The sequence below is a fragment of the Mixophyes fleayi genome, chromosome 4 (genome assembly GCF_038048845.1).
Source record: "Mixophyes fleayi isolate aMixFle1 chromosome 4, aMixFle1.hap1, whole genome shotgun sequence".
Taxonomy (NCBI): Eukaryota; Metazoa; Chordata; class Amphibia; order Anura; family Limnodynastidae; genus Mixophyes; species Mixophyes fleayi.
In genome coordinates, this window is record NC_134405.1 from 58080800 (window position 1) to 58102558 (window position 21759).

The 21759-nt window shown below is 41.5% G+C and overlaps 1 protein-coding gene across 1 annotated transcript; it reads left to right on the top strand.

Annotated features, from left to right (window-relative positions):
- The first annotated feature begins 14677 nt into the window (after window positions 1–14677).
- LOC142149865 (nucleoplasmin-like) lies at window positions 14678–20742 on the top strand. Its single transcript, XM_075205166.1, has 6 exons — window positions 14678–14910; window positions 15907–15989; window positions 17050–17163; window positions 18264–18357; window positions 18840–18885; window positions 20587–20742. Exons 1-6 carry the CDS (start codon window positions 14832–14834, stop codon window positions 20615–20617), a joined length of 447 nt encoding a protein of 148 aa, XP_075061267.1. The 5' UTR covers window positions 14678–14831; the 3' UTR covers window positions 20618–20742.
- Window positions 20743–21759: the final 1017 nt, after the last annotated feature.

Consider the following 21759-nt stretch of genomic DNA (forward strand, 5'->3'; position numbering starts at 1 on the left):
TAAAGGGAGAGACATCTTAAGAATGGGAATGTCAGGGATGCAGCCATCATAAAACACAAGTAGTAATGAAGAATGGAAATGCACAGAGGGGACAAGTGTTAAAAAAAATAAAAAATCAAGCCTTCATGCTCCATTCGCTTATATTTTCTGTACCCCCACTCCTAAATTTCTGCTTCGACCACTGCCCTCTATTCCTGCTCCCCACTGCCTGTGTGAGCTGACAGCTGCTGATCCCTACTCGCCCAGCGTGCCCAGTAGGAGAACAGAACACAGGATGCCATAATCAGGTAAGTTCATATATTTTCTCGTGTGGAATATGTTTTTAACCATCCTTTCTTGAACTGTGAACACTACAGCGTATCCAATAATGTTTAACACTATGTATTGCTCATTATTGCGCTGTAATGTTTTTTGCATATTTATCTGTACAGAGATTTTTAATTAAGAGGAAAAAACATTGCTTGTCATAAATTTTATCTGTAATTATGTCAATATATCTATTTTTGTTTGCATTGTAAATGATGTATTAAGCTGCTCTTGGGACTCACACTCAGAATCTGATATGCTGTACCAATTTTTATTTGTGAATGAGTTTTTGTCTGAGCTTTACTAATGATTTGGGGGCACTACTATGGCATAATGTTATTTGGGGTCACTATTGTGGCATAATATGATTTGGAGGCACTGTTGTGACATAATATGATTTGTGGGCACTACTGTATGGTATATGTTTTGGGGGCACTACTATGCCATAATATGATTTGTGGGCACTTCTGCATGACCAAATATGAATTGAGGGTAATACTATGTGGCATAATATGACCTTGGGGCACTACGATGTGGCATAATATGAACTGGGCACACTACGGTGTGGCATCATATGAACTTCTGCCAAAGGCAAGTTTTTCATTGTTGAATATGATGGGAGCCTAAAGAAGTTGCTGTATCAGGGCCCAAAATTCCTCTTGTCAGCCCTGCCTGTGAGTCAAGGGGGTAGACGTCTCCAAGTAAATAATCTAAATGTTTCCTATCTAATCAAACTGATGGATCATGATGGGTCACATCCAATTATTTCTCACCCACCTCCTCTATCCCCCTTAATTTATATACTGTGTTATTTAAAATGAATAGAAAAGACGCATATCCAATTACTGTAGTAAAACAAAAATATTTTTCTCTGACATTTTGCTGTAGATGGAAATACTTTTAATGCGGCCGTGTGGGTTCAACTGATCATTCAATAGTTATGTTTTTTTTAGATATATGTTAGTTTTATTTCATGTGGAATGATTCATGAAAATTCTGCCATTACTATTTCATTGAGGGAAAAGGGTACCTGTTACCTATATGTGTGTGTAAGTACTCTGTTCGTAGTTGCTATTTTGTGGGAGATTTGAAAAAAGCAAAACATTGTTTCCTACAGTGGCGTCTGTATAATTGGTGGTATTGCTGTAGTATGGGGTGGCGTGCTGGTGGCAATTTTGTAGTGTGTTTGGTGCTTAGTATTGCTAATAAGTAGGAGAGGGTATTGCTATAATGTGGGGGGTGACGCTGGACGCTGTAATGTGGGGGGTGATGCCGGTTGCTGTAATGTGGGGGGTGATGCTGGACGCTGTAATGTGGGGGGTGATGCTGGACGCTGTAATGTGGGGAGTGATGCTGGACGCTGTAATGTGGGGGGTGATGCTGGACGCTGTAATGTGGGGAGTGATGCTGTAATGTGGGGGGTGATGCCGGTTGCTATAATGTGGGGGTGATTGATGTAGTATGAGTGTGTGTGGGGGGTTATTTATTGCTGTAATTTGGGTACTAATAATGTATTGTCATGATATTTATTGATGTAATTGGGGTGCTAATAATGTAATGTTGAGGGTCATTAGGAGAAATAAATACCCCCTCCCCCCCCACACACACTCATACTACATCATGTTGTACTGCGCCAGCATCAGTGTGCAACAATATAGTGCATGGAGTCCACGTGGGCCTGTGTGCTTTAAATGCCAGGGCTGATTTTTAGTCCCAGTCCGGCCCTGGAGACATGTTTATACTCTTTTGGAATTATTGGTATAATTGTGGTCAGAAATCTAAGAAGTGATAGATCTTACCCTATTCTGCCCCTGTCGCACCTTTCAAAACAACAATCGTGACTCCTTCTTTTCAAATGCGTCCAAATGATAAAGGGTCCCGTAGACTAAATGTTCGCTGGTGCTCTCTTGTTGCCAAAATGGCTTTTAGAGCGCAGATGGAAGGCAGACAACTTCCGGTGATTACTGCTGCCTGTCGAGGCCAAAACATTTTTGTTTGCTCTGTAGTGCTGGTCTATATCCCACACAGACACAAACACACACACAATGCCATACACATACACAATGCCATATGCACACACAGTGCCATATATAAACAGACAATTCCATATATAAACACACAATTCCATATACATACACAATGTCATATATACACACACACATACACACACAATGCCATACACATAAACAATGTCATATACACACAAACAGTGTTATATATAAGCACACAATACCATATTCATACTCAATGCCAGCGCCCCCCATGCCCTTGTACTTACCTGCTGACATCCGTTGGGCACATTTTGTGTAGAGGATAGTAGTTCTGCTCCGCGCTCTGCAATGACAGGCAGCCTGGCAGCAGTCTGATTTGTTGCCTAGCTGCCTGTCTCTATCAGATCACTGGGGCCAAACTGATTAGCCATGCACCCTCCTGATTAGCCATGCCCTCTCCCGCCAGTTGAATAGAAAAAAACCCAAAATAACAAAAACAAACAAGTTTGTGGTCCGCAGTCCGGGCCCCGGTAATTAGAACCCACTCCTCCCCCTCTCGGCCCCTCTGCATATGGTATCTTCGTGTGCAGACATGGGTACTATACCAGCAAAGGGGATGAAAATAGTCCATGGGGGAATGTCTTAGAAGTGTGATGAGCACTGTAAGGAGTCCTGGTTCGGGTGGCCTGGGAGAGATCCAGGACTTATGTGGAAAAGCAATAAGTCAGAATGCCAGGGACACAAGAGGAGGGGGGAATAGTAGAAGCATAAAAGTCAAAGTTCCGGGGAATAGAAGAAGCATGAATGTCACAGTTCCGGGGACATCAGTGCAGGGTGAGTAGAGGATGTAGGCATCAGAGCTGGCTGGAGAACAACAACCGAAGGGGAGAGCTCCAGGGCTCGTCAGAGTAGGGAGGCAGATCCGCAGATATTCTTATACCAATATAGAAGTTAAAGGACGAATGTTTTATACATGATTTTGAAAATAAACAGTATATGCATACAGTGGTCGAAGTGGGGGTATATACTACGGCGGTAGACCATTACACCACTTCTCCTACTGCCATCATTGTACAACTATCAAATTCCATTCACTTACATTGCCATTACAATTTTTCTACCGTCACTAATAAATGTCCACATTGACCACTGTGTGTGTATGTGGATTTATATGTATATATGGGTTGAATGAAGCTAAGGTTAAGAACACTCCTTGTCAAAGGACTGCACATACCACACACACAGCTCATTGGAGGAATTGTCCAAATTTTCTTCATTCAAAAAGGAACGGAAGCTTATACAAAAACTGGGTGCTATCCAATTGGGGTGGGGTTTGGAAAATCAAAGGGTGGAGCTTATTTTGTACTTGGGTCATATGCTCCTAACTTCATGATACCTACTCTGCTTTAGCAACACTGGGTGTTTTATGATACATGCAGAGTAACTTCACAAATTTTCAACTATAAAATGTTTTGTTTTTTATTTTTTTATTTAACAAGATGGTGCTATGTGCATAAGGGTAATCAATAGCACCCAATCGTTTGCTATTGTCCTTTTTTTTAACTGTGGTTTAAGGGGAAAAAAATCTAATATTTGTTTGCTATGGTTACTGTTATTACTATTGTTTTTTTATATAGCGCCAATAATATTATGAAGTGCTGTACAGAGATTATGTAATCATTCACATCAGTCCCTGACCCAATGGAGATCACATTCTAAATTCCTTATAACATACATGTATGCTAGGGTCCATATTGTCAGGAACAAATTGACCTACAAGTATGTTTTCTGGACTGTGGAAGGAAACTTAAAAGGAAACCCACGTAAACATAGAGAGCACATACAAGCACCACACAGATAGGGCCCTGGTTGGAATTGACACAAGCGCATTGAGGCAGCAATGCTAACCACTGTGCCACCCTGCTGCCGTTACAGCATATTTGTGCAGGCAATACCATTTTATTAAATAACTTCATGTTTTTGTCTGGATGGATGGAATTATTAAATGCAGTTGGATTGCATAGTTCAAACTCACAATATGTCACACTGAATAAAGTTGCTCTAAATACTCTTATACAACATCAACTCTGCCGACCTATTCTATCATCCACCTTTTGTCCTTAATTGCGCCGGTTAAAATACATGTTTACCCTGACGTTCAGGAAAAACACAATATTATGCGTATTATCTTTTTTGTCTTAAAACTTTAATAACTTTTAATAAAGAACACAAATTTGGAACTCTTAAAGACTAGAGCAACAGCTAAATCAATTTTTGGGTATAGATCCATTTAGTAGGCTAAAAGTGCTAATCAAATACATTTAACCAAAGGTACAATAATCAAAGACTGACATTCTTTTCCTATTTTTATTTAACCTTATATATGTTTTCAACCAAACCACTTACAAGTAAGTCATTTATGCAGGGTGTTCTCTTTATTCAAATGTGAAATACATCTGGTTGCCAATGGGTTAATATCTATTAATTACCTCATATGTACATTACATATCAATATGAAGTTTCATTGTATTATTGTTTTCGATATGCTGTGTATTAGTAGAAACTATAGAACACTGCCATCTACTGGCTAAAACCAAGAACACATTTACTCTGCTTAAATGTGTGTGACTGTGGAAAGCTATTAAGCATATTATCACCTTGAAAAGTGTTTTTAAATGGAGTTATTAAAAGAAAAAATAAGTAAAACATTTTTTGTGTCCCCTAGTACTGGTAGCAGCTTTTTAGGGCGGAATATTGTCATCATCGGCTTGGTTGTTTGCAGCAACCCACAGGCACCCACAAAGGATACGCCTAATGACAGGTGTATCTGCGTGTCCCTGCAGGTCAGAATTATTCACAATTAGGCAAACATGCCTTTATTGTAGTCTATACTTGCACCCCCCCCCCCCCCATGCTACACAATTGGGGGGAAGTCAATTCCCCCGAAGTAGCGCTGCGATAACTCTATTACTGTTATTACGGCAAATTTAACCCTGCTCTCTGCGAGCAAAAAGCCAGCATTGAAACTACCATAATAATGGTATTTAAGCACACTATTACCGTAATAACGGTAATAGTGCGCAGGCCGCATTACTTTTTACAGGAATTCCCCCCAATAAGTTATTGTGTGTGGACGTGTACAGAGCAAATTAGCGTATTTTGTGCTAATCCAATGAGAGTATGCAAAACATAATGTAGTAAAATGTGATTTTCACAAACCGCTGATATTCAGCGACATTGCCGGCTAAATTTAAAGCAGCAGTGTGATTAAAGGCAAGACTTGCCTGGAGTTCATTTCTACTCCTTTTAGCACAATCTATGTGCAGCTGCCTTGGGAAGATGATTCGTGGAAACTGTTGTCTCTCAGTTAAAAATCAATGAATGGACCTTGACTGCTACTTCATGGGGGGTTTTATTTTTGCAGTCCTGGACCATCCAGCATTATTTTTGAGCCTTGGTGGCCATTTACTAATAATGTATTTGGATGAAAAGTGTACTAATCTATTACAACATTTTTTTAGAATCCCATTTAAGAGAATAAAGAGGTTTTTTTAAGAGCTTCAGCTAAATGCAGCTTCACATGGAATATTGATCCCTTTGAAGAAATGTACATTAAGGTATTTTTAAAAAGGCCAAACCACAGAGCTTTACTATTTGCCACAGATAATAATTGCCACATACCAGGTTTAGGAATTCCCCTGGAAAATCAGAACAAAAAGTATAGGATGATTCCTGATTATCGTCACATTCTGAATACCTGTGAAATTCATCTTGTGCATCACTCCATCAAACAGGGAACACCTCCTCCCCTACAAACACTTTTCCTTCTGTTTGGATCGCATTTAATTAATTTGATCCTACAATACTAGGGGGTAAATGTATCAAAGTGCGAGTTTGCCAGCGTGTTTAAATTGCGGAAAATCGCGGGTAAACCCGCGAGTTTTGAAAAAAAAACCTGAAATATATCAAGCTGCGATTTTGACACTGATGTTCAAAATCGCTGGTCATCTCTGGCGATTTTGTGTGATGTAAACACTCCCGAGTTTAGCTAACTCTCCAGTATTATAGCTTACGCAAGTAGCGTAGCGCATGCGCAATGAGCTACGTTACTTCCGTAAGCTCTATTTACTGTATTAGGTGATTCCCCCACTGGTGTGGGAAAATCACATAATACAGTAGTTATAGCTTACGTTACTTACGTACATTGCGTACCGGTCCTCCTACCTAGTAGAAGGTGTTAGCGGCGGCTCCACAGTTTTTTGATTTTTCTTCAATCAACATGAAAGTGTCGGGATCTTACAAATATGGGGCCCACCTAGCCGAAGCAAAGAATACTTCAATCAACAAGGGGCCCCTTCTGGGCGAAGAGAAGAAGATATTATTCAAGCCATTGTGGAAGTATAATTTTGCTGGGATTGGGGCAAGCCAAAACTTTTGGAAGTATAAATATTATGGGACTGGGGCAAGCACGGAGATTTTTGGAGAAGAAAGAAGACATCTTTAGTGAGTATTTGGGGTGTTTTTATTTTTAATAAATAGATGTGGTTTAAATCAGGGATGAGCCCGATCCGAGCACTGTTCGGGTATTCCCGCCGATGGCCACAATGAAAACGAGGCTTTGATGTCCTAATCCCGCCGTCGGATCTCGCGAGATCCGGATTCTTTATATTCCCCGCTTGCCGCCGCCATCTTCACTCGGGCATTGATCAGGGAAGAGGGAGGGTGTGTTAGGTGTCCTCTGTCCTGCTCTTTCTCGTGGTGCTGTCCTGTGCTGTGTCCTGCTGAGTCCAGTGGTGCTGTATCCTGTGCTCTGTCCTGCTGAGCTCAGTGGTGCTGTGTCCTGTGCTCTGTCCTGCTGAGTCCAGTGGTGCTGTGTCCTGTGCTCTGTCCTGCTGAGTCCAGTGGTGCTGTGTCCTGTGCTCTGTCCTGCTAAGTCCATTGGTACTGCAATATAACTACGTTCACTGTTCCTGCAGTATATAAGTCCATTGGTACTGCAATATAACTACGTTCACTGTTCCTGCAGTATACAAGTCCATTGGTACTGCAATATAACTACGTTCACTGTTCCTGCAGTATATAAATCCAGTGGTACTGCAATATAACTACGTTCACTGTTCCTGCAGTATATAAGTCCATTGGTACTGCAATATAACTATGTTCACTGTTCCTGCAGTATATAAGTCCAGTGGTACTGCAATATAACTACGTTCACTGTTCCTGCAGTATATAAGTCCATTGGTACTGCAATATAACTACGTTCACTGTTCCTGCAGTATATAAGTTCATTGGTACTGCAATATAACTACGTTCACTGTTCCTGCAGTATATAAATCCAGTGGTACTGCAATATAACTACGTTCACTGTTCCTGCAGTATATAAGTCCATTGGTACTGCAATATAACTATGTTCACTGTTCCTGCAGTATATAAGTCCAGTGGTACTGAAATATAACTACGTTCACTGTTCCTGCAGTATACAAGTCCATTGGTACTGCAATATAACTACGTTCACTGTTCCTGCACTATATAAGTCCATTGGTACTGCAATATAACTACGTTCACTGTTCCTGCAGTATATAAGTCCAATGGTACTGCAATATAACTACGTTCACTGTTCCTGCAGTATATAAGTCCATTGGTACTGCAATATAACTACGTTCACTGATCCTGCAGTATATAAGTCCATTGGTACTGCAATATAACTATGTTCACTGTTTCTGCACTATACAAGTCCATTGGTACTGCAATATAACTACGTTCACTGTTCCTGCAGTATATAAATCCAGTGGTACTGCAATATAACTACGTTCACTGTTCCTGCAGTATATAAGTCCATTGGTACTGCAATATAACTATGTTCACTGTTTCTGCACTATACAAGTCCATTGGTACTGCAATATAACTACGTTCACTGTTCCTGCAGTATATAAGTCCATTGGTACTGCAATATAACTACGTTCACTGTTCCTGCAGTATACAAGTCCATTGGTACTGCAATATAACTACGTTCACTGTTCCTGCAGTATATAAGTCCATTGGTACTGCAATATAACTACGTTCACTGTTCCTGCAGTATATAAGTCCATTGGTACTGCAATATAACTACGTTCACTGTTCCTGCAGTATATAAATCCAGTGGTACTGCAATATAACTACGTTCACTGTTCCTGCAGTATATAAGTCCATTGGTACTGCAATATAACTATGTTCACTGTTCCTGCAGTATATAAGTCCAGTGGTACTGAAATATAACTACGTTCACTGTTCCTGCAGTATACAAGTCCATTGGTACTGCAATATAACTACGTTCACTGTTCCTGCACTATATAAGTCCATTGGTACTGCAATATAACTACGTTCACTGTTCCTGCAGTATATAAGTCCAATGGTACTGCAATATAACTACGTTCACTGTTCCTGCAGTATATAAGTCCATTGGTACTGCAATATAACTACGTTCACTGTTCCTGCAGTATATAAGTCCATTGGTACTGCAATATAACTATGTTCACTGTTTCTGCACTATACAAGTCCATTGGTACTGCAATATAACTACGTTCACTGTTCCTTCAGCATATAAGTCCAGTGGTACTGCAATATAACTACGTCCACTGTTCCTGCAGTATATAAGTCCAGTGGTACTGCAATATAACTACATTCACTGTTCCTGCAGTATATAAGTCCATTGGTAATGCAATATAACTATGTTCACTGTTCCTGCAGTATATAAGTCCATTGGTACTGCTGTATAACTCCAGTCCAGTGGTACTGTCTTGTGCTGCATATAATTTTTAAAGCCTTTGCCGGGTTTATGTGGTTTAGGGATACGCTCTCTTGTGCTGCATATAATGGAGTACAAAAATTTAGAGGATAAAGTAGGGAAAGATCAAGAACCACTTCCTCCTAATGCTGAAGCTGCTGCCACTAGTCATGACATAGACGATGAAATGCCATCAACGTCGTCTGCCAAGGCCGATGCCCAATCTCCTAGTAGAGGGCATGTAAAGTCCAAAAAGCCAAAGTTCACTAAAATTAGCAAAAAAAGAAAATTAAAATCATCTGAGGAGAAACATAAACTTGCCAATATGCCATTTACGACACGGAGTGGCAAGGAACGGCTTAGGCCCTGGCCCGTGTTCATGACTAGTGGTTCAGCTTCTCCCAAGGATCTAAGCCCTCCTCCTCCCCCCCCCTCTAAAAAATTTAGGAGAGTTAAGCTGTCATCAACAACACAGCAAACAACTCTGCCTTCTAAAGAGATGGCATCACAAATCCCCAAGGCGAGTCCAAAGGTGTTGGTGGTTGCGAAGCCTGACCTTCCCATCACTGTACGGGAAGAGGTAGCTCCTTCCACCATTTGCAGCACGCCCTCTGCATATGCTGGAAGGATCACCCACAGTGCAGTTACAGATTTGGATAATGAAGGTGTCAATGTTGTTCACCGGGAGGAGGATATTGATGTAGCTGGCGCTGACTTGACGAGGAGGATGCTGATGTGGTTATCTTAAATGAGGCACCAGGGGGGGAAACAGTTGTTGTCCATGGGATGAAAAAGCACATCGTCATGCCTGGCCAGAAGACCAATAAATCCACCTCTTCGGTCTGGAATTATTTCTATCCCAATCCGGACAACAAATGTATTGCCATATGTAGCTTATGTAAAGCTCAAATAAGCAGGGGTAAGGATCTTGGCCACCTAGGGACATCCTCCCTTATACATCACCTGCAGAACCTTCATAATTCAGTGTTAGTTCAGGAACTGTGACTAGGACCGTCAGCAGTCAAGGGACACCTAAATCCCTTGGTCCTGTTGTATCCACACCAGCAACACCCTCCTCGTCAATTTTCTTCTCGATCTCGATTAGAGATAGTCCTGCAGACCATGTCACCGGCATGACTGAGTCCTTTTCAATAAGGTATTCTTCCGGAGGATCCTGCAGCGCTACGCCTACTACTGCCACTGCTGCTGTTGCTGCTGGTAGTCGGTCATCTTCCCAGAGGGGAAGTCGTAAGACCGCTATGTCTTTCACTAAACAATTGACCGTACAACAGTCGTTTGCCATGAGCACGAAGTACGACAGTAGTCATCCTATGGCAAAGCGTATAACTGCGTCCTTAACAGCTATGTTGGTGTTAGACGTGCGTCCGGTGTCCGCCATCAGTGGAGTGGGATTTAGACGGTTGATGGAGGTATTGTGTCCCCGGCACCAAATCCCGTCGAGATTCCACTTCACTAGGCAGGCGATACCCGGGATGTACAGAGAAGTACGAAAAAGTGTCCTCAGTGCTCTGAAAAATGCGGTTGTACCCACTGTCCACCTAACCACTGACATGTGGACAAGTGGTTCAGGGCAAACTAAGGACTATATGACTGTGACAACCCACTGGGTAGATGCATCGCCTTCCGCAGCAACAGCAGCAGCTGCATCAGTAGCAGCATCTCCGAAATGCCTGCTCGTTCCAAGGCAGGCAACGATGTGTATCACCGGTTTCAGTAAGAGGCACAACGCATACAACCTCTTAGAGAAACTGAGGGAAATCATTTCGCATTGGCTTACCCCACTTACACTCTCCTGGGGATTTGAGGTGTCGGACAACGCCAGTAACGTTGTGCGGGCATTACATATGGGCAATTTCCAGCACGTGCCATGTTTTGCCCACACAATAAATTTGGTGGTGCAGCATTACCTGAAAAGTGACAGGGGTGTGCAGGATATGCTTGCGGTGGCCCGCAAAATTGCTGGACACTTTAGGCATTCTGCCACTGCCTACCGCAGACTCGAGCAACATCAGAAAAGCATGAACCTGCCCTGCCATCACCTCAAACAAGAGGTTGTGATGCGCTGGAACTCCACCTTCTATATGCTGCAGAGGATGGAGGAGCAGCAAAAGGCCATTCAAGCCTACACAGCCACCTACGACATAGGCAAAGGAGTGGGGATGCACCTGAGTCAAGCGCATTGGAGACTGATTTCCGTGTTGTGCAAGGTTCTCCAGCCGTTTCAACTTGCCACACGAGAAGTCAGTTCCGACACTGCCAGCTTGAATCAGGTGATTCCCCTGATCAGGCTGTTGCAGAAGCAGCTGGAGAAAGTGAGGGAGGAGCTGGTAAACCATTGCGATTCCACGAAGCATGTAGCTCTTGTGGATGAAGCCCTTCGTACGCTTTGCCAGGATCCGAGGGTGGTCACTCTTTTAAAGTCAGAGGAATACATTCTGGCCACCGTGCTCGATCGGCGGACACAAGTCTACAGCGGTGCAAAGACCTGCTGGTCAGGAGATTGCCATCTGAAGAGGACCGTGACACTGCAACAGCTCCTCCTTCATTTTCTTCCACACCTGTGGCTGCGAGGAAACAGCTGAGATTTCATAAACGACCCGCTGGCGGAGATGCAGAGAACATCTGGTCCGGACTGAAGGACCTGCCAACCATTGCAGACATGTCTACTGTCGCTGCATTGGATGCTGTCACCATTGAAAAAAATGGTGGAGGATTACTTTGCTGACACCATCCAAGTAGATATGTCAGACAGTCCTTACTTTTACTGGCAGGAAAAAAAGGCAGTTTGGAAGCCCCTGTACAAACTGGCTCTATTTTATCTGAGTTGTCCCCCCTCCAGTGTGTAATCCGAAAGAGTTTTTAGTGCAGCGGGGAACCTGGTCAGTGAGCGGCGAAGGAGGTTGCTTCCGCAAAATGTTGAGAAGATGATGTTCATAACAATGAATTATCAATTCTTCAATCAAGACCAGCAATGGCCTCCAGAGACTACATAGGGACCGGTGATTGTGGAGTCCAGCGGGGACGAATTGATAATGTGTGAGGATGAGGAAGTACACACTGAAGGGGGCGAGGAATTAGAGGATGAGGATGAGGACGACATCTTGCCTCAGTAGAGCCAGTTTACTTTGTACAGGGAGAGATGAATAGCTTTTTTTGTGTGGGGGCACAGTAGTTTGGTTGGCCCTGTCGCTGAAATTATTGGTTTGTTAAAGTGTGCATGTCCTTTTTCCGCAACATAAGGGTGGGTGGGGGGGGGCCAAGGACAATTCCCTCTTGCACCTCTTTTTTTTCTTTGCCAGCTCGTTTTGTGGGGATCCAAACGAACCAATCATTTCAGCCACAGTTTTGTAGGCCCTGTCGCTGAAATGATTGGTTTGTTAAAGTGCGCATGTCCTATTTCACCAACATAAGGGTGGGTGGGAGGGCCCAAGGACAATTCCATCTTGCACCTTTTTGGCATTATGTGCTCTTTGGGGCCTAGTTTTTCAAACTTCCATCCTGTTTGCCACTGCAGTGCCACTCCTAGATAGAGATGAGCAGGCTCGGATTCCGCTAATACGAGCCCACCCGAACAGTGCGGATCCGAACGGGATCCGAGCACTGTTCGGATATTTCCGGCGGGCAAAAAATTGAAAACGAGGCTCAGTCGTCCAAGTTTCGCGTCGAATCTCGCGAGGGGTGGGAGGGAAGGCCCAGAACAATTCCATCTTGTACATCTTTTTTTGGCATTGTGTGCTCAAGCTACCTCGGTGCAACCTTTTGGCCTAAAAACAATATTGTGAGGTGTTCAGAATAGACTGGAAATTAGTGGAAATGATTGTTATTGAATGTTATTGAGGTTATTAATAGCGTAGGAGTGAAAAAAAAAATCCAAAGATCTGGATTTTAGCACTTTTTATGCTTTTTTAAAAAAAAATCAGAACCCAAAACCCAAAATCAGAACCAAAACCTTGAGTGGGGTGTTTTTGCAAAACCCATTCGAACCCAAAACCTTAAGGTAATCAGAACCCAAAACCCAAAACCCAAAACACGAAAAGTGTCCGGTGCACACCCCTAGTTTAAATGAGGGTGGTTAGTGTATTTATTGTGGGTTTTTTATTTTTAATAAATAGATGTGGTGTTTACTAAGGTCCTGTTGTCTATTTAACATTTTTTTTTGTGGAACTACAGGTCCCAGCAAGCCAGGGATGTCAGGGCATGTTGGCACTTGTGGTTCTCCAAGTGCCAACATGCCCTGGCTGGCGTGGGTATGCTGGTGCTTGCAGTTATACAAGCAGCAGCATGGCCACACTGTTTTTGGCAACCTGGCTGGCTGGGACTTGTAGTTCCACAAAACAAAATGGCGTCCGTTTATTTTTTTCATTCTTTATCGCTGTATTACCTTACTACCCACAGCCCAGGGGTAGTAGGAAGAGCCCTAGTGCTATCAGCACTGGGCTGGTTCTTTGTAGGGGGGGGCCCGCTCGTTTTTTTCGGCGGACCCCACTCTCATGGGAATCCAGCCCAGCGCTGAACAGTCTAGGGTTGGTTAGTCATTATGGCAGGGGGACCCCTGCCGCGCATCCCCCTGCTATAGTGCCACCAACCCTGGCTGCTTTGCCTAGTGCTGGTAAAGTGAAAATCGGGGGGACCCCACGCAAATTTTTTCCCTGATTTTTACGGGACCAGCACTAGTCAGGCAGCACTAGGATTAAGCATGAATAGCGGGTGGACCTCACGCTTTTTTTTTTTTTCAACTTTATACAACACGCTGCTATCAAGCGTGTTGTATCTGGCGTGTTTTGAAGCAAATTCTCCTGAGTTTGCTAACTCGCAGCTTCATACATTTGAGAGCTGTATAGCTGCAGTGGCAAACAGTCGGGAGTTTGATCTCTGGCGATTTTGCAAATAGCGATTTTGACAGAAGCACAACTCTGGCGATTTTGCAAATAGCGATTTTGACAGAAGCACAACTCTGGCGATTTTGCATGAAATCTCAGCTTCATACATCGGCGAGTTTCAACTCTCCCGAGAAAATCGCTGGAGTTGCAAAATTGCACTTTGATACATTTACCCCTAGACCTTATATATTTCGATGGGTCTTTAATGCATCTAGCCTGCAAGGAACACCCCCAACCCATCCAACTCTTCTTATCAGAAAATGCAAAACTGTGCGCCCTGCAGAAACCTCATTGTACATTCCTATAAAAACAGGTTCATTCACAAAACTATAGCCACAAGTGGCATTAACCCTATGAAAGATGCATGTTTTCTACTTTTCTCAATGACCTTTTATGTGCCATTGAACCAAATATTTATGCAACAATCATATTAACTTAATACATTTATTAACATTAGTATAATTGTGTTGCTAATTAGTTTTACATTGCAAAAGTAATACATGTATTTGTAAGGGATCACTTATATCCTGCTCTGTGAAATCAAAAGCTTGGTACATTCAAATAGAGATTTTTTTCCCAAAATGGGCAAGGGAACATGTTCTGCTTAATTGACTTGTAATGAAAAACAATAACTTGCACATTTCTCTTATCTAGCTCTCCTGTGAATGCTAAATTGGTCTGCAGGCCTTGCCCAGCAATCAGCACCAGCAGGTGAGGGCACTTGTCATGTGTCCTGGATCTCAGAGGGCTTCTGTGGTTAGAGATGAAACAGGTTACAGATAACTAAACTGAATTGTCTGTTGATTAAATAGGTAATTTGCCAGTGGCACTTTGGTCAATATTAGTTCAATATTATTATATTATAAAAGGATGTCCAGTGACAGATATCAGTCTTTTAGTCTTTCCAGCATTCGTTCAGAAACAGCAAGAGAAGTGTGTGAAATATGGGGTAAGTGTCTGTCTGTGTCTGTGGTGTCACAATTATATCTGCCATCTATAGATTTCAAATGACCCATTTAAAACTGAACACATACACAGACCATCCAATATGAGCCCTTCCACCTGGCACTAAATACTCCACTCCTAAAGCTTACTATGATCATTACAGAGGCTGAATTAATTAATGTTTTGGAATTGACATTGTCTATGGTTAAAAACTTCCATGATTAAATAAAATGTGAAAATAAGGAGTAAAAAAAATATAATGAAGGTCATGACACATATGACAGTAATACTGATCTTGAAGTTCAGTCTCTTATGTAATTCGGGTCAGATAGACACACTTGGGGAACAAGAAGTCTTATTCAGTGTATGCAGGATAAACTAACAGCAGGAAACATCGTACAGTGCCACAGGTTACACATTAAACTCTCATTGCTTAGAAATTATTTCCTTCCCTGTAATAACATGTTATATGTAACTACTAACCCTTCAGATGTTGTGAAATAATATCTTCCTGTAATTCTAAAATCATGCACGATTGGAGCAGACCAGAGCCATTTTAAGACCCCAAGGGGCCATAGATATATATATATATATATATATATATATATATATATATATATATCTCAATTAGTCCAAACCATGTCACATATATAGCCTCACCAGCCCCCATTACATTAATATCCTCCCCGTTATTACTTTCAAATTACATTAATACCACCACATATATCACCCCACCAAGACATCTATCCTCTAAAATTAATGGAGATGGGTGCAGAGAGAAGAGGAGGAACGGAGTCAGGAGGAAAGGGGAAGGTCTAGAAAGAATACAGCGGGGAAGCATCACAATGAAGGGTCCGGTCCTGATAATTCGCGGCCATTCAGACTAGGCCACAAAAGGCGGACAGGCCCATGGGCTTCATTGGCCCTAGGCAGGAACGTAGATTGCCTAATGGGAGATCCGGCCCTGATGCAAACTGACTTGTGCTGATTGAATTTCCAGGCTGTGAATTGAGTGCATCATGCAAGACATATGCTTTTGAGTTTGAAGAGGATTATTTGGTACATTTGCTGGGATTGTGGACGGTAAGATGATTCTTATATATTAGACAAATTGTTTTCACTTATGACCAGATTTCTAGTAGCAATTACATCATTTTGAGCTGTCTACTGTAATATTTATCGTAGATACATGAAAGTACTTGGCTGGCGATGTATATGTTGGCTGCTGTAGTCCCACCACAGTTATGTATTCCCACCGCCCGTGCCACCATTGTAGGGTCAAATAGCAGCAGTACCATTATTTAGGCTGGACCAGACCTCTCTTACTAATGGTTATGTTCTCCTTAGGCTCAGGGTTTCAGTCTGCGTTAGGGTCAGCATGGGAATACAGTATTATATGCATGCTCTATTGGCCTGAGTTCTCAATGGCACTTAAACCGCTCTGCATACTCCCGGAGTCGGCAAGGAACGGTTCATAAGATACATGTGGTGATGACTATGGGTGTAGGTCCACTCTGCTGTACTAGACCAGACATTGCAGGATGCAGACAATACGTATGTGGAATATGAAATCTCAAAAGAACGCACAGAAACAAAAATATTAATCAATTAATGTTACCTGTCAATAATAGTCATTTATGATTAGAAATGGAAATTGCATAAAAAAAAAATTATTATATTTTTTTTCCCATTGAAAAATATTAGGATTAGGCTGTCCTTGATGTCTACTGTACATAAAACGCATTTTTACAGTTGCTCCTGATTGCAGACACAGGTTATAGCTGCATACACTACTTACCCAGGACTTAGACTAGACCCTTACCTGGTGCAAGAGATATGGCAGAAAAACAAGAAACTTTCACACACACGCAGAGCTTCATTCAGACGGGGCTGCATGCGCTTCACTTTGGCCACGCCCACATTGTGCTTTGAGTACGGGCACACACCCCTTCCCCGCACCGTTCACGCCCCAAAATCGTAGACTGTCATTTGCGTTGGCATACACAGCGAACTTTCTTTCTTTGGCGGCTGAGTGTCCTCCTGCTGGGCATGCACAGATGGGAATTGCGCACGATGCACACAGAAAACAGAGATATGTTGCTTAATGACTCATATGTTTACATTTTATGTGTTTATTCAGTAGATATGCCTTGGAGCTGCAAAAGAAGATGAAACCCAAGTGATTGCAGTGGAGACAAAACAAACTGAGGGGGAACCCGTTACAGTCGCTACTCTCCAATCCTCTATACTACCTATGGTAGCGGTATATTTGTTTCTAAACATACGTCTTGTTGTTATGGCTGAATAGTAACTTTTGAATAAAGTGATTTGTGTAGTTTATATACCTTCTGTTAATGTATGTTTGGCATCTTTCTTTGTTCAGAACATCAGGCAAATGGAGAATATATCATGTTGAAGTGTAACTCTTTCTGACTTCGCATAGAGACTATAAATGATCAAGCTAGAAGTCTTCATTTTTTTTAAATTTATTTGTGAATGTATTGGACGACCCTGCGATCTAGCAACCAGCTGCTGCCTGTCATTGTACTGTGCCTCCAAACCATGGTTTGGTTGGATTTCTGCAGAATAAATGACCTTCTACATCTAGGGGATATGATATATTGGCAACCCCCCCCCCCCCCCCCAACTTAGGGTGACATATAGTATAACCTTTAAGGTTTTAGACATTTGTAATGAATAACATAGAAAATGTGATTATTATTTAGATTACTTAAACATTAACATTAATTCAGCCAAAAAATCATGTGGGCGGACTCCTAAAAGTCATGAGTTGTCAAATGTTAAACACTTAAGGGTATATTTACTAAACTGCGGCTTTGAAAAAGTGGAGATGTTGCCTATAGCAACCAATCAGATTCTAGCTGTCATCTTGTAGAATGTACTAAATAAATGACAGTTAGAATCTGATTGGCTGCTATAGGCAACATCTTCACTTTTTCAAAGCCGCAGTTTAGTAAATATACCCCCTAGTGTTAGCTGACAATCTTATTAATAAATAATGACTGACAGCTCTCTCTCTATATACGTTATGTACAGTGTTTGGAAATGTATTAAAGAGAGAAAATCGTAGCATGTAGTAGAATATGGGAGACTTATAACCCTATTCAGACTCTTATCGATTGGTCATATTTTACATGATTGCTCTTCTCTTCCTATTGAAAGGCAAAAATGTAGCTAATCTTTTTACTGAAAGCTGCTACATTTACTGAAGGTTGGCAGATAGGAGTCCCATTTCTTGGGTCATGACCCAGACTGGTTTGAAATATCACCTGGCCTAATCTAGTATAACCCTTGATTTGTGATGAAACTCATAGGTGGATGTTACTGTACTTGCAGGTGAATGTACACGGCCTGGAATTTAACCCTCCTGTTACCTTCATCCTGACATCTGGGTCTGGCCCAGTGTATATCTCAGGACAGCACATAACCTGTAAGTGTTATCTATTTACTTATGTCATTGACACTGCTGCAGACGCCATCCATAATTAGCTTGGGGTACCTTTTAATGATTACCAGATCCCTGACAGTGGATACCCTGGCAGGAATACCTCGAAGGTGTATTCCACAACAGACTGGTAATACTGACAGGTTCAAACACTGACCTGAAACACTGTCGACGCATGAAAAACCCGACAGGTAGCGATGACATCATTTTCAAGCTCCACACTATGTTTGCGGCTGTTAACCTGTTTTTTTTTTAAGGAGGTGCCGCCTGTACAATCTATTAGGCTTTGTAAACAACATTGTACAGACGGCGCCTCCTTAAAAAAAAAACAGGTACAAATGTCAGCTGTTGCAGGTAGATCCCAGTGAAAGTTCTTCTCCATTATCACTTTTCTTACTCAATTCCTCCATCCATTTATTTGCATGCAGCAAGAATCTTTCATGTCTAACTTGTCACATTTCATTTAGTGGATGAAGATTTGAATACATCACTAGAGAAGGGGGTAAATATAAGGTGAGTATACATATATAACTTGCAGTCCGTTTTACTCTGCAAGGTTACATTGTATCTATATTGTCTCTTTATAGTTGGCAATTGTCCCTATTTTCCATAACACTGGGTTTCAAAGGATAGTCACAGAGACTTTACTCATGAAAATTAATGTTTTGTTTTTTGTAAGTTATCTAATCTGCACAGTACTACTTCTGTTTTATGTATGGGCTGTCTATGTGTTGGCCAAACATCTTTTATCAAACCTGCTTACAGGTGGAGTCGGCTGATCTGAAACATTCTGAGCTTCTCTATATATTGTAATGTTCTGCTTGACTCCAGGTTGTTCTAACCCAGTTTACTTCATATCCTACTAGTCTGTGTGTCCTTTTTCTTGAAAAATGAAAACGATAGACAGTCAGACCCTAGAACGCAGTTAAATGTCTTCTGCAGTGTGCCAAAAAGAGATTACACTACAGAGTAACACTAGACATCTTCTGAAATTTTTGGATATATTCAACATGAAGGAAAAATGAACTGTTAGGTTAGCCAAGCCTGTGCTAGGACATCAGCCACTGCTGGACACTTGGCTATAATTTTAAAAAGTGAAAGAAAAAAAGGGCGCTTCTTTAAATTAATGAAATGTGTATAAAAGCATTTGAAACGGCAGCCAAGGACAAATAGGACCAATGTGCAAGTGCAAATTAAAGAAAAATGTTGTCCGGCGCTCAGAAACAAACAGAATTTAAAAATCACTGTGTCAGCATAAACATAAAGGAGAATTTTGTGCACAATATAGCTCCCTACAAAGGTGCTGCAGGCTTTATAAGATGGAGGTTCAGGGGAAGGTTTTAAATGGAACACCCTGAATGTAACTTTGTATCACTAGATTAGGGACTCACCTACAGGAGATGCCTTGACGTCCGGCAGGTGAGCTTAACCCCAATATAGCTATATTGTGCACAAAATTCTCCTTTATGTTTATGCTGACACAGTGATTTTTAAATTCTGTTTGTTTCTGAGCGCCGGACAACATTTTTCTTTTATTTGCACTATAATTTTAAAATGTTTATGCAATTATCTACTGAAATAGTGATGGGAAACGGAACACATACCAAATTAAAAACACAAAAACTGCGTTTATAACTTTAAGCTATTTGCTTTCACATCTTATTGTTCTAAACTATTTATTTCCTTATGATGTGGCTTTTGCCTGGATTTGCAATGGTCCAGCACAGGGCTCTTCTTCTGAACTGATGCCACCTGATTCAAACCCCCAGAGGTTCCGTCGACATCCCTTCTTTGTGCATTTTCCATTTGCAAAGAAGAAGTATCTAAAACACTAATGCCTGTTGATTAAAACAAGCAGCAGTAGTTAGGAAGAGCATCAATGCACCATTCAGGCTTTGGGGGAATATGCCAGATCAGGTGGAATGCTGAACTGAAAGCATGTGTTTCATATATTTATAAATTGTAGCCAAAACTTAATTTAGGATCTGGGTGGAGTTCTTTAGGAAGAGATTGAAGCTCTGGACTATTATATAGTTCAGAGCTTCATCATAGTCCCATATGTGTTTTTGAGGCCTTCCATAAAATATTTTGGCCACAAACCTTGGATTCAGTATGCGGATCTTATGTGTTTTATTCTGTGATTGTATTTGACAGGTTACAAAGAATATTTATTTTCCCCTAATCATGAATGTTTAACTATTGTGTTTATTTTAGATTGATGGACTACACAACGGAATACTGCTGACCTGCGTGAAGTATGATCTCTTCTCCTCCTTCTGCTCAGTACCATTAAGCTTGGTCCTGCTGATAACACATGGAGCATCCTTTAAATGTAAATTATTATTGTAGACCAGAAGCTGTTTACCTTTATTAAACAATTAACTGCAACCATTCTGTAATTGCAAATGTATGCTTTCATGAAAATACTGTTTAAAAATGTGTAGTACAATTATAAGCTATTGTGGTTTCCTAGGTTCTAGTACACACGTGTATTTGTAAAACTTGGAGGAGTTCTTCTACGACTGTTTGGTTTACAATTAGGAATTTGTCTTGACCTATGGATCGTGTTAATACAGCTCTTGATCATATATAATTTGCTGTTACATGGGAATAACTAGACACTTATTGGGCCCCATGTAGCAGACAATGTCTCTCTTCCTCTGCCTTACTGATGCTCCCTATCAGTCTTTGGCGCCCATGGCCTGATCACTAGAGGGAGCATCACTTAGACAATGGAGATGAGAAGCTGTCTGCAGCCCCACTGCTATTGCATGTGACTTTGCCAAGGGAGGCAGTCCCCATAGTAGATGAACCACCTGTTACAAAGGTAGTTTTGCTCCTGTTTGTATAATAACCCATATATAATAGTCTACAGGAAGTGGTTCTCACCAATTATGTTAATCTGGGTTCATCAGAAACTAGAAATAAAATGTATAAATGTCTAGTGATAAATTTACACTTTATCTGTTTATTAATATTGTTCATTCTGCCTGTAGAGCAGTCCCAACCTTTTTTTTACAGTCCTTAAATGTCTTGGTGAAATATAACATGTTCTTGACTTCAGCATATCAGTATACACAGTATATAGCAGTGTCCAGTATATTATAAAGAGCAGTGCCCAACTGATAGCAAGGAGTGCCAATGTAATGACATTAAAACCAATAGCACCATAATATAGACAGCAATGCCCAGGCTTGCCTGCTCTTTCTCCATGATCTTCTATGCAGACCAGCATCACATTTCTCTTATCACAGCCAGAACAATCCCTACATCTACTGGCAGTTTGCCAGCCGCTGACTGTCCAGTAAAGTGACGGTGACCCAAGGGGGAACAGAAACTTGCTGTCCTACCTGGAACCTGGACTTAGGTGATGGCATCACTATAGAG

Coding starts and splice junctions, on each gene's coding strand:
- LOC142149865 (XM_075205166.1), top strand. CDS start 14,832: ATGTCCAGTGACAGATATCAGTCTTTTAGTCTTTCCAGCATTCGTTCA. Junction 17,164..18,263: donor AATCCTCTATACTACCTATG/GTAGCGGTATAT, acceptor CTGTACTTGCAG/GTGAATGTACACGGCCTGGA. Junction 18,358..18,839: donor CTCAGGACAGCACATAACCT/GTAAGTGTTATC, acceptor CATTTCATTTAG/TGGATGAAGATTTGAATACA.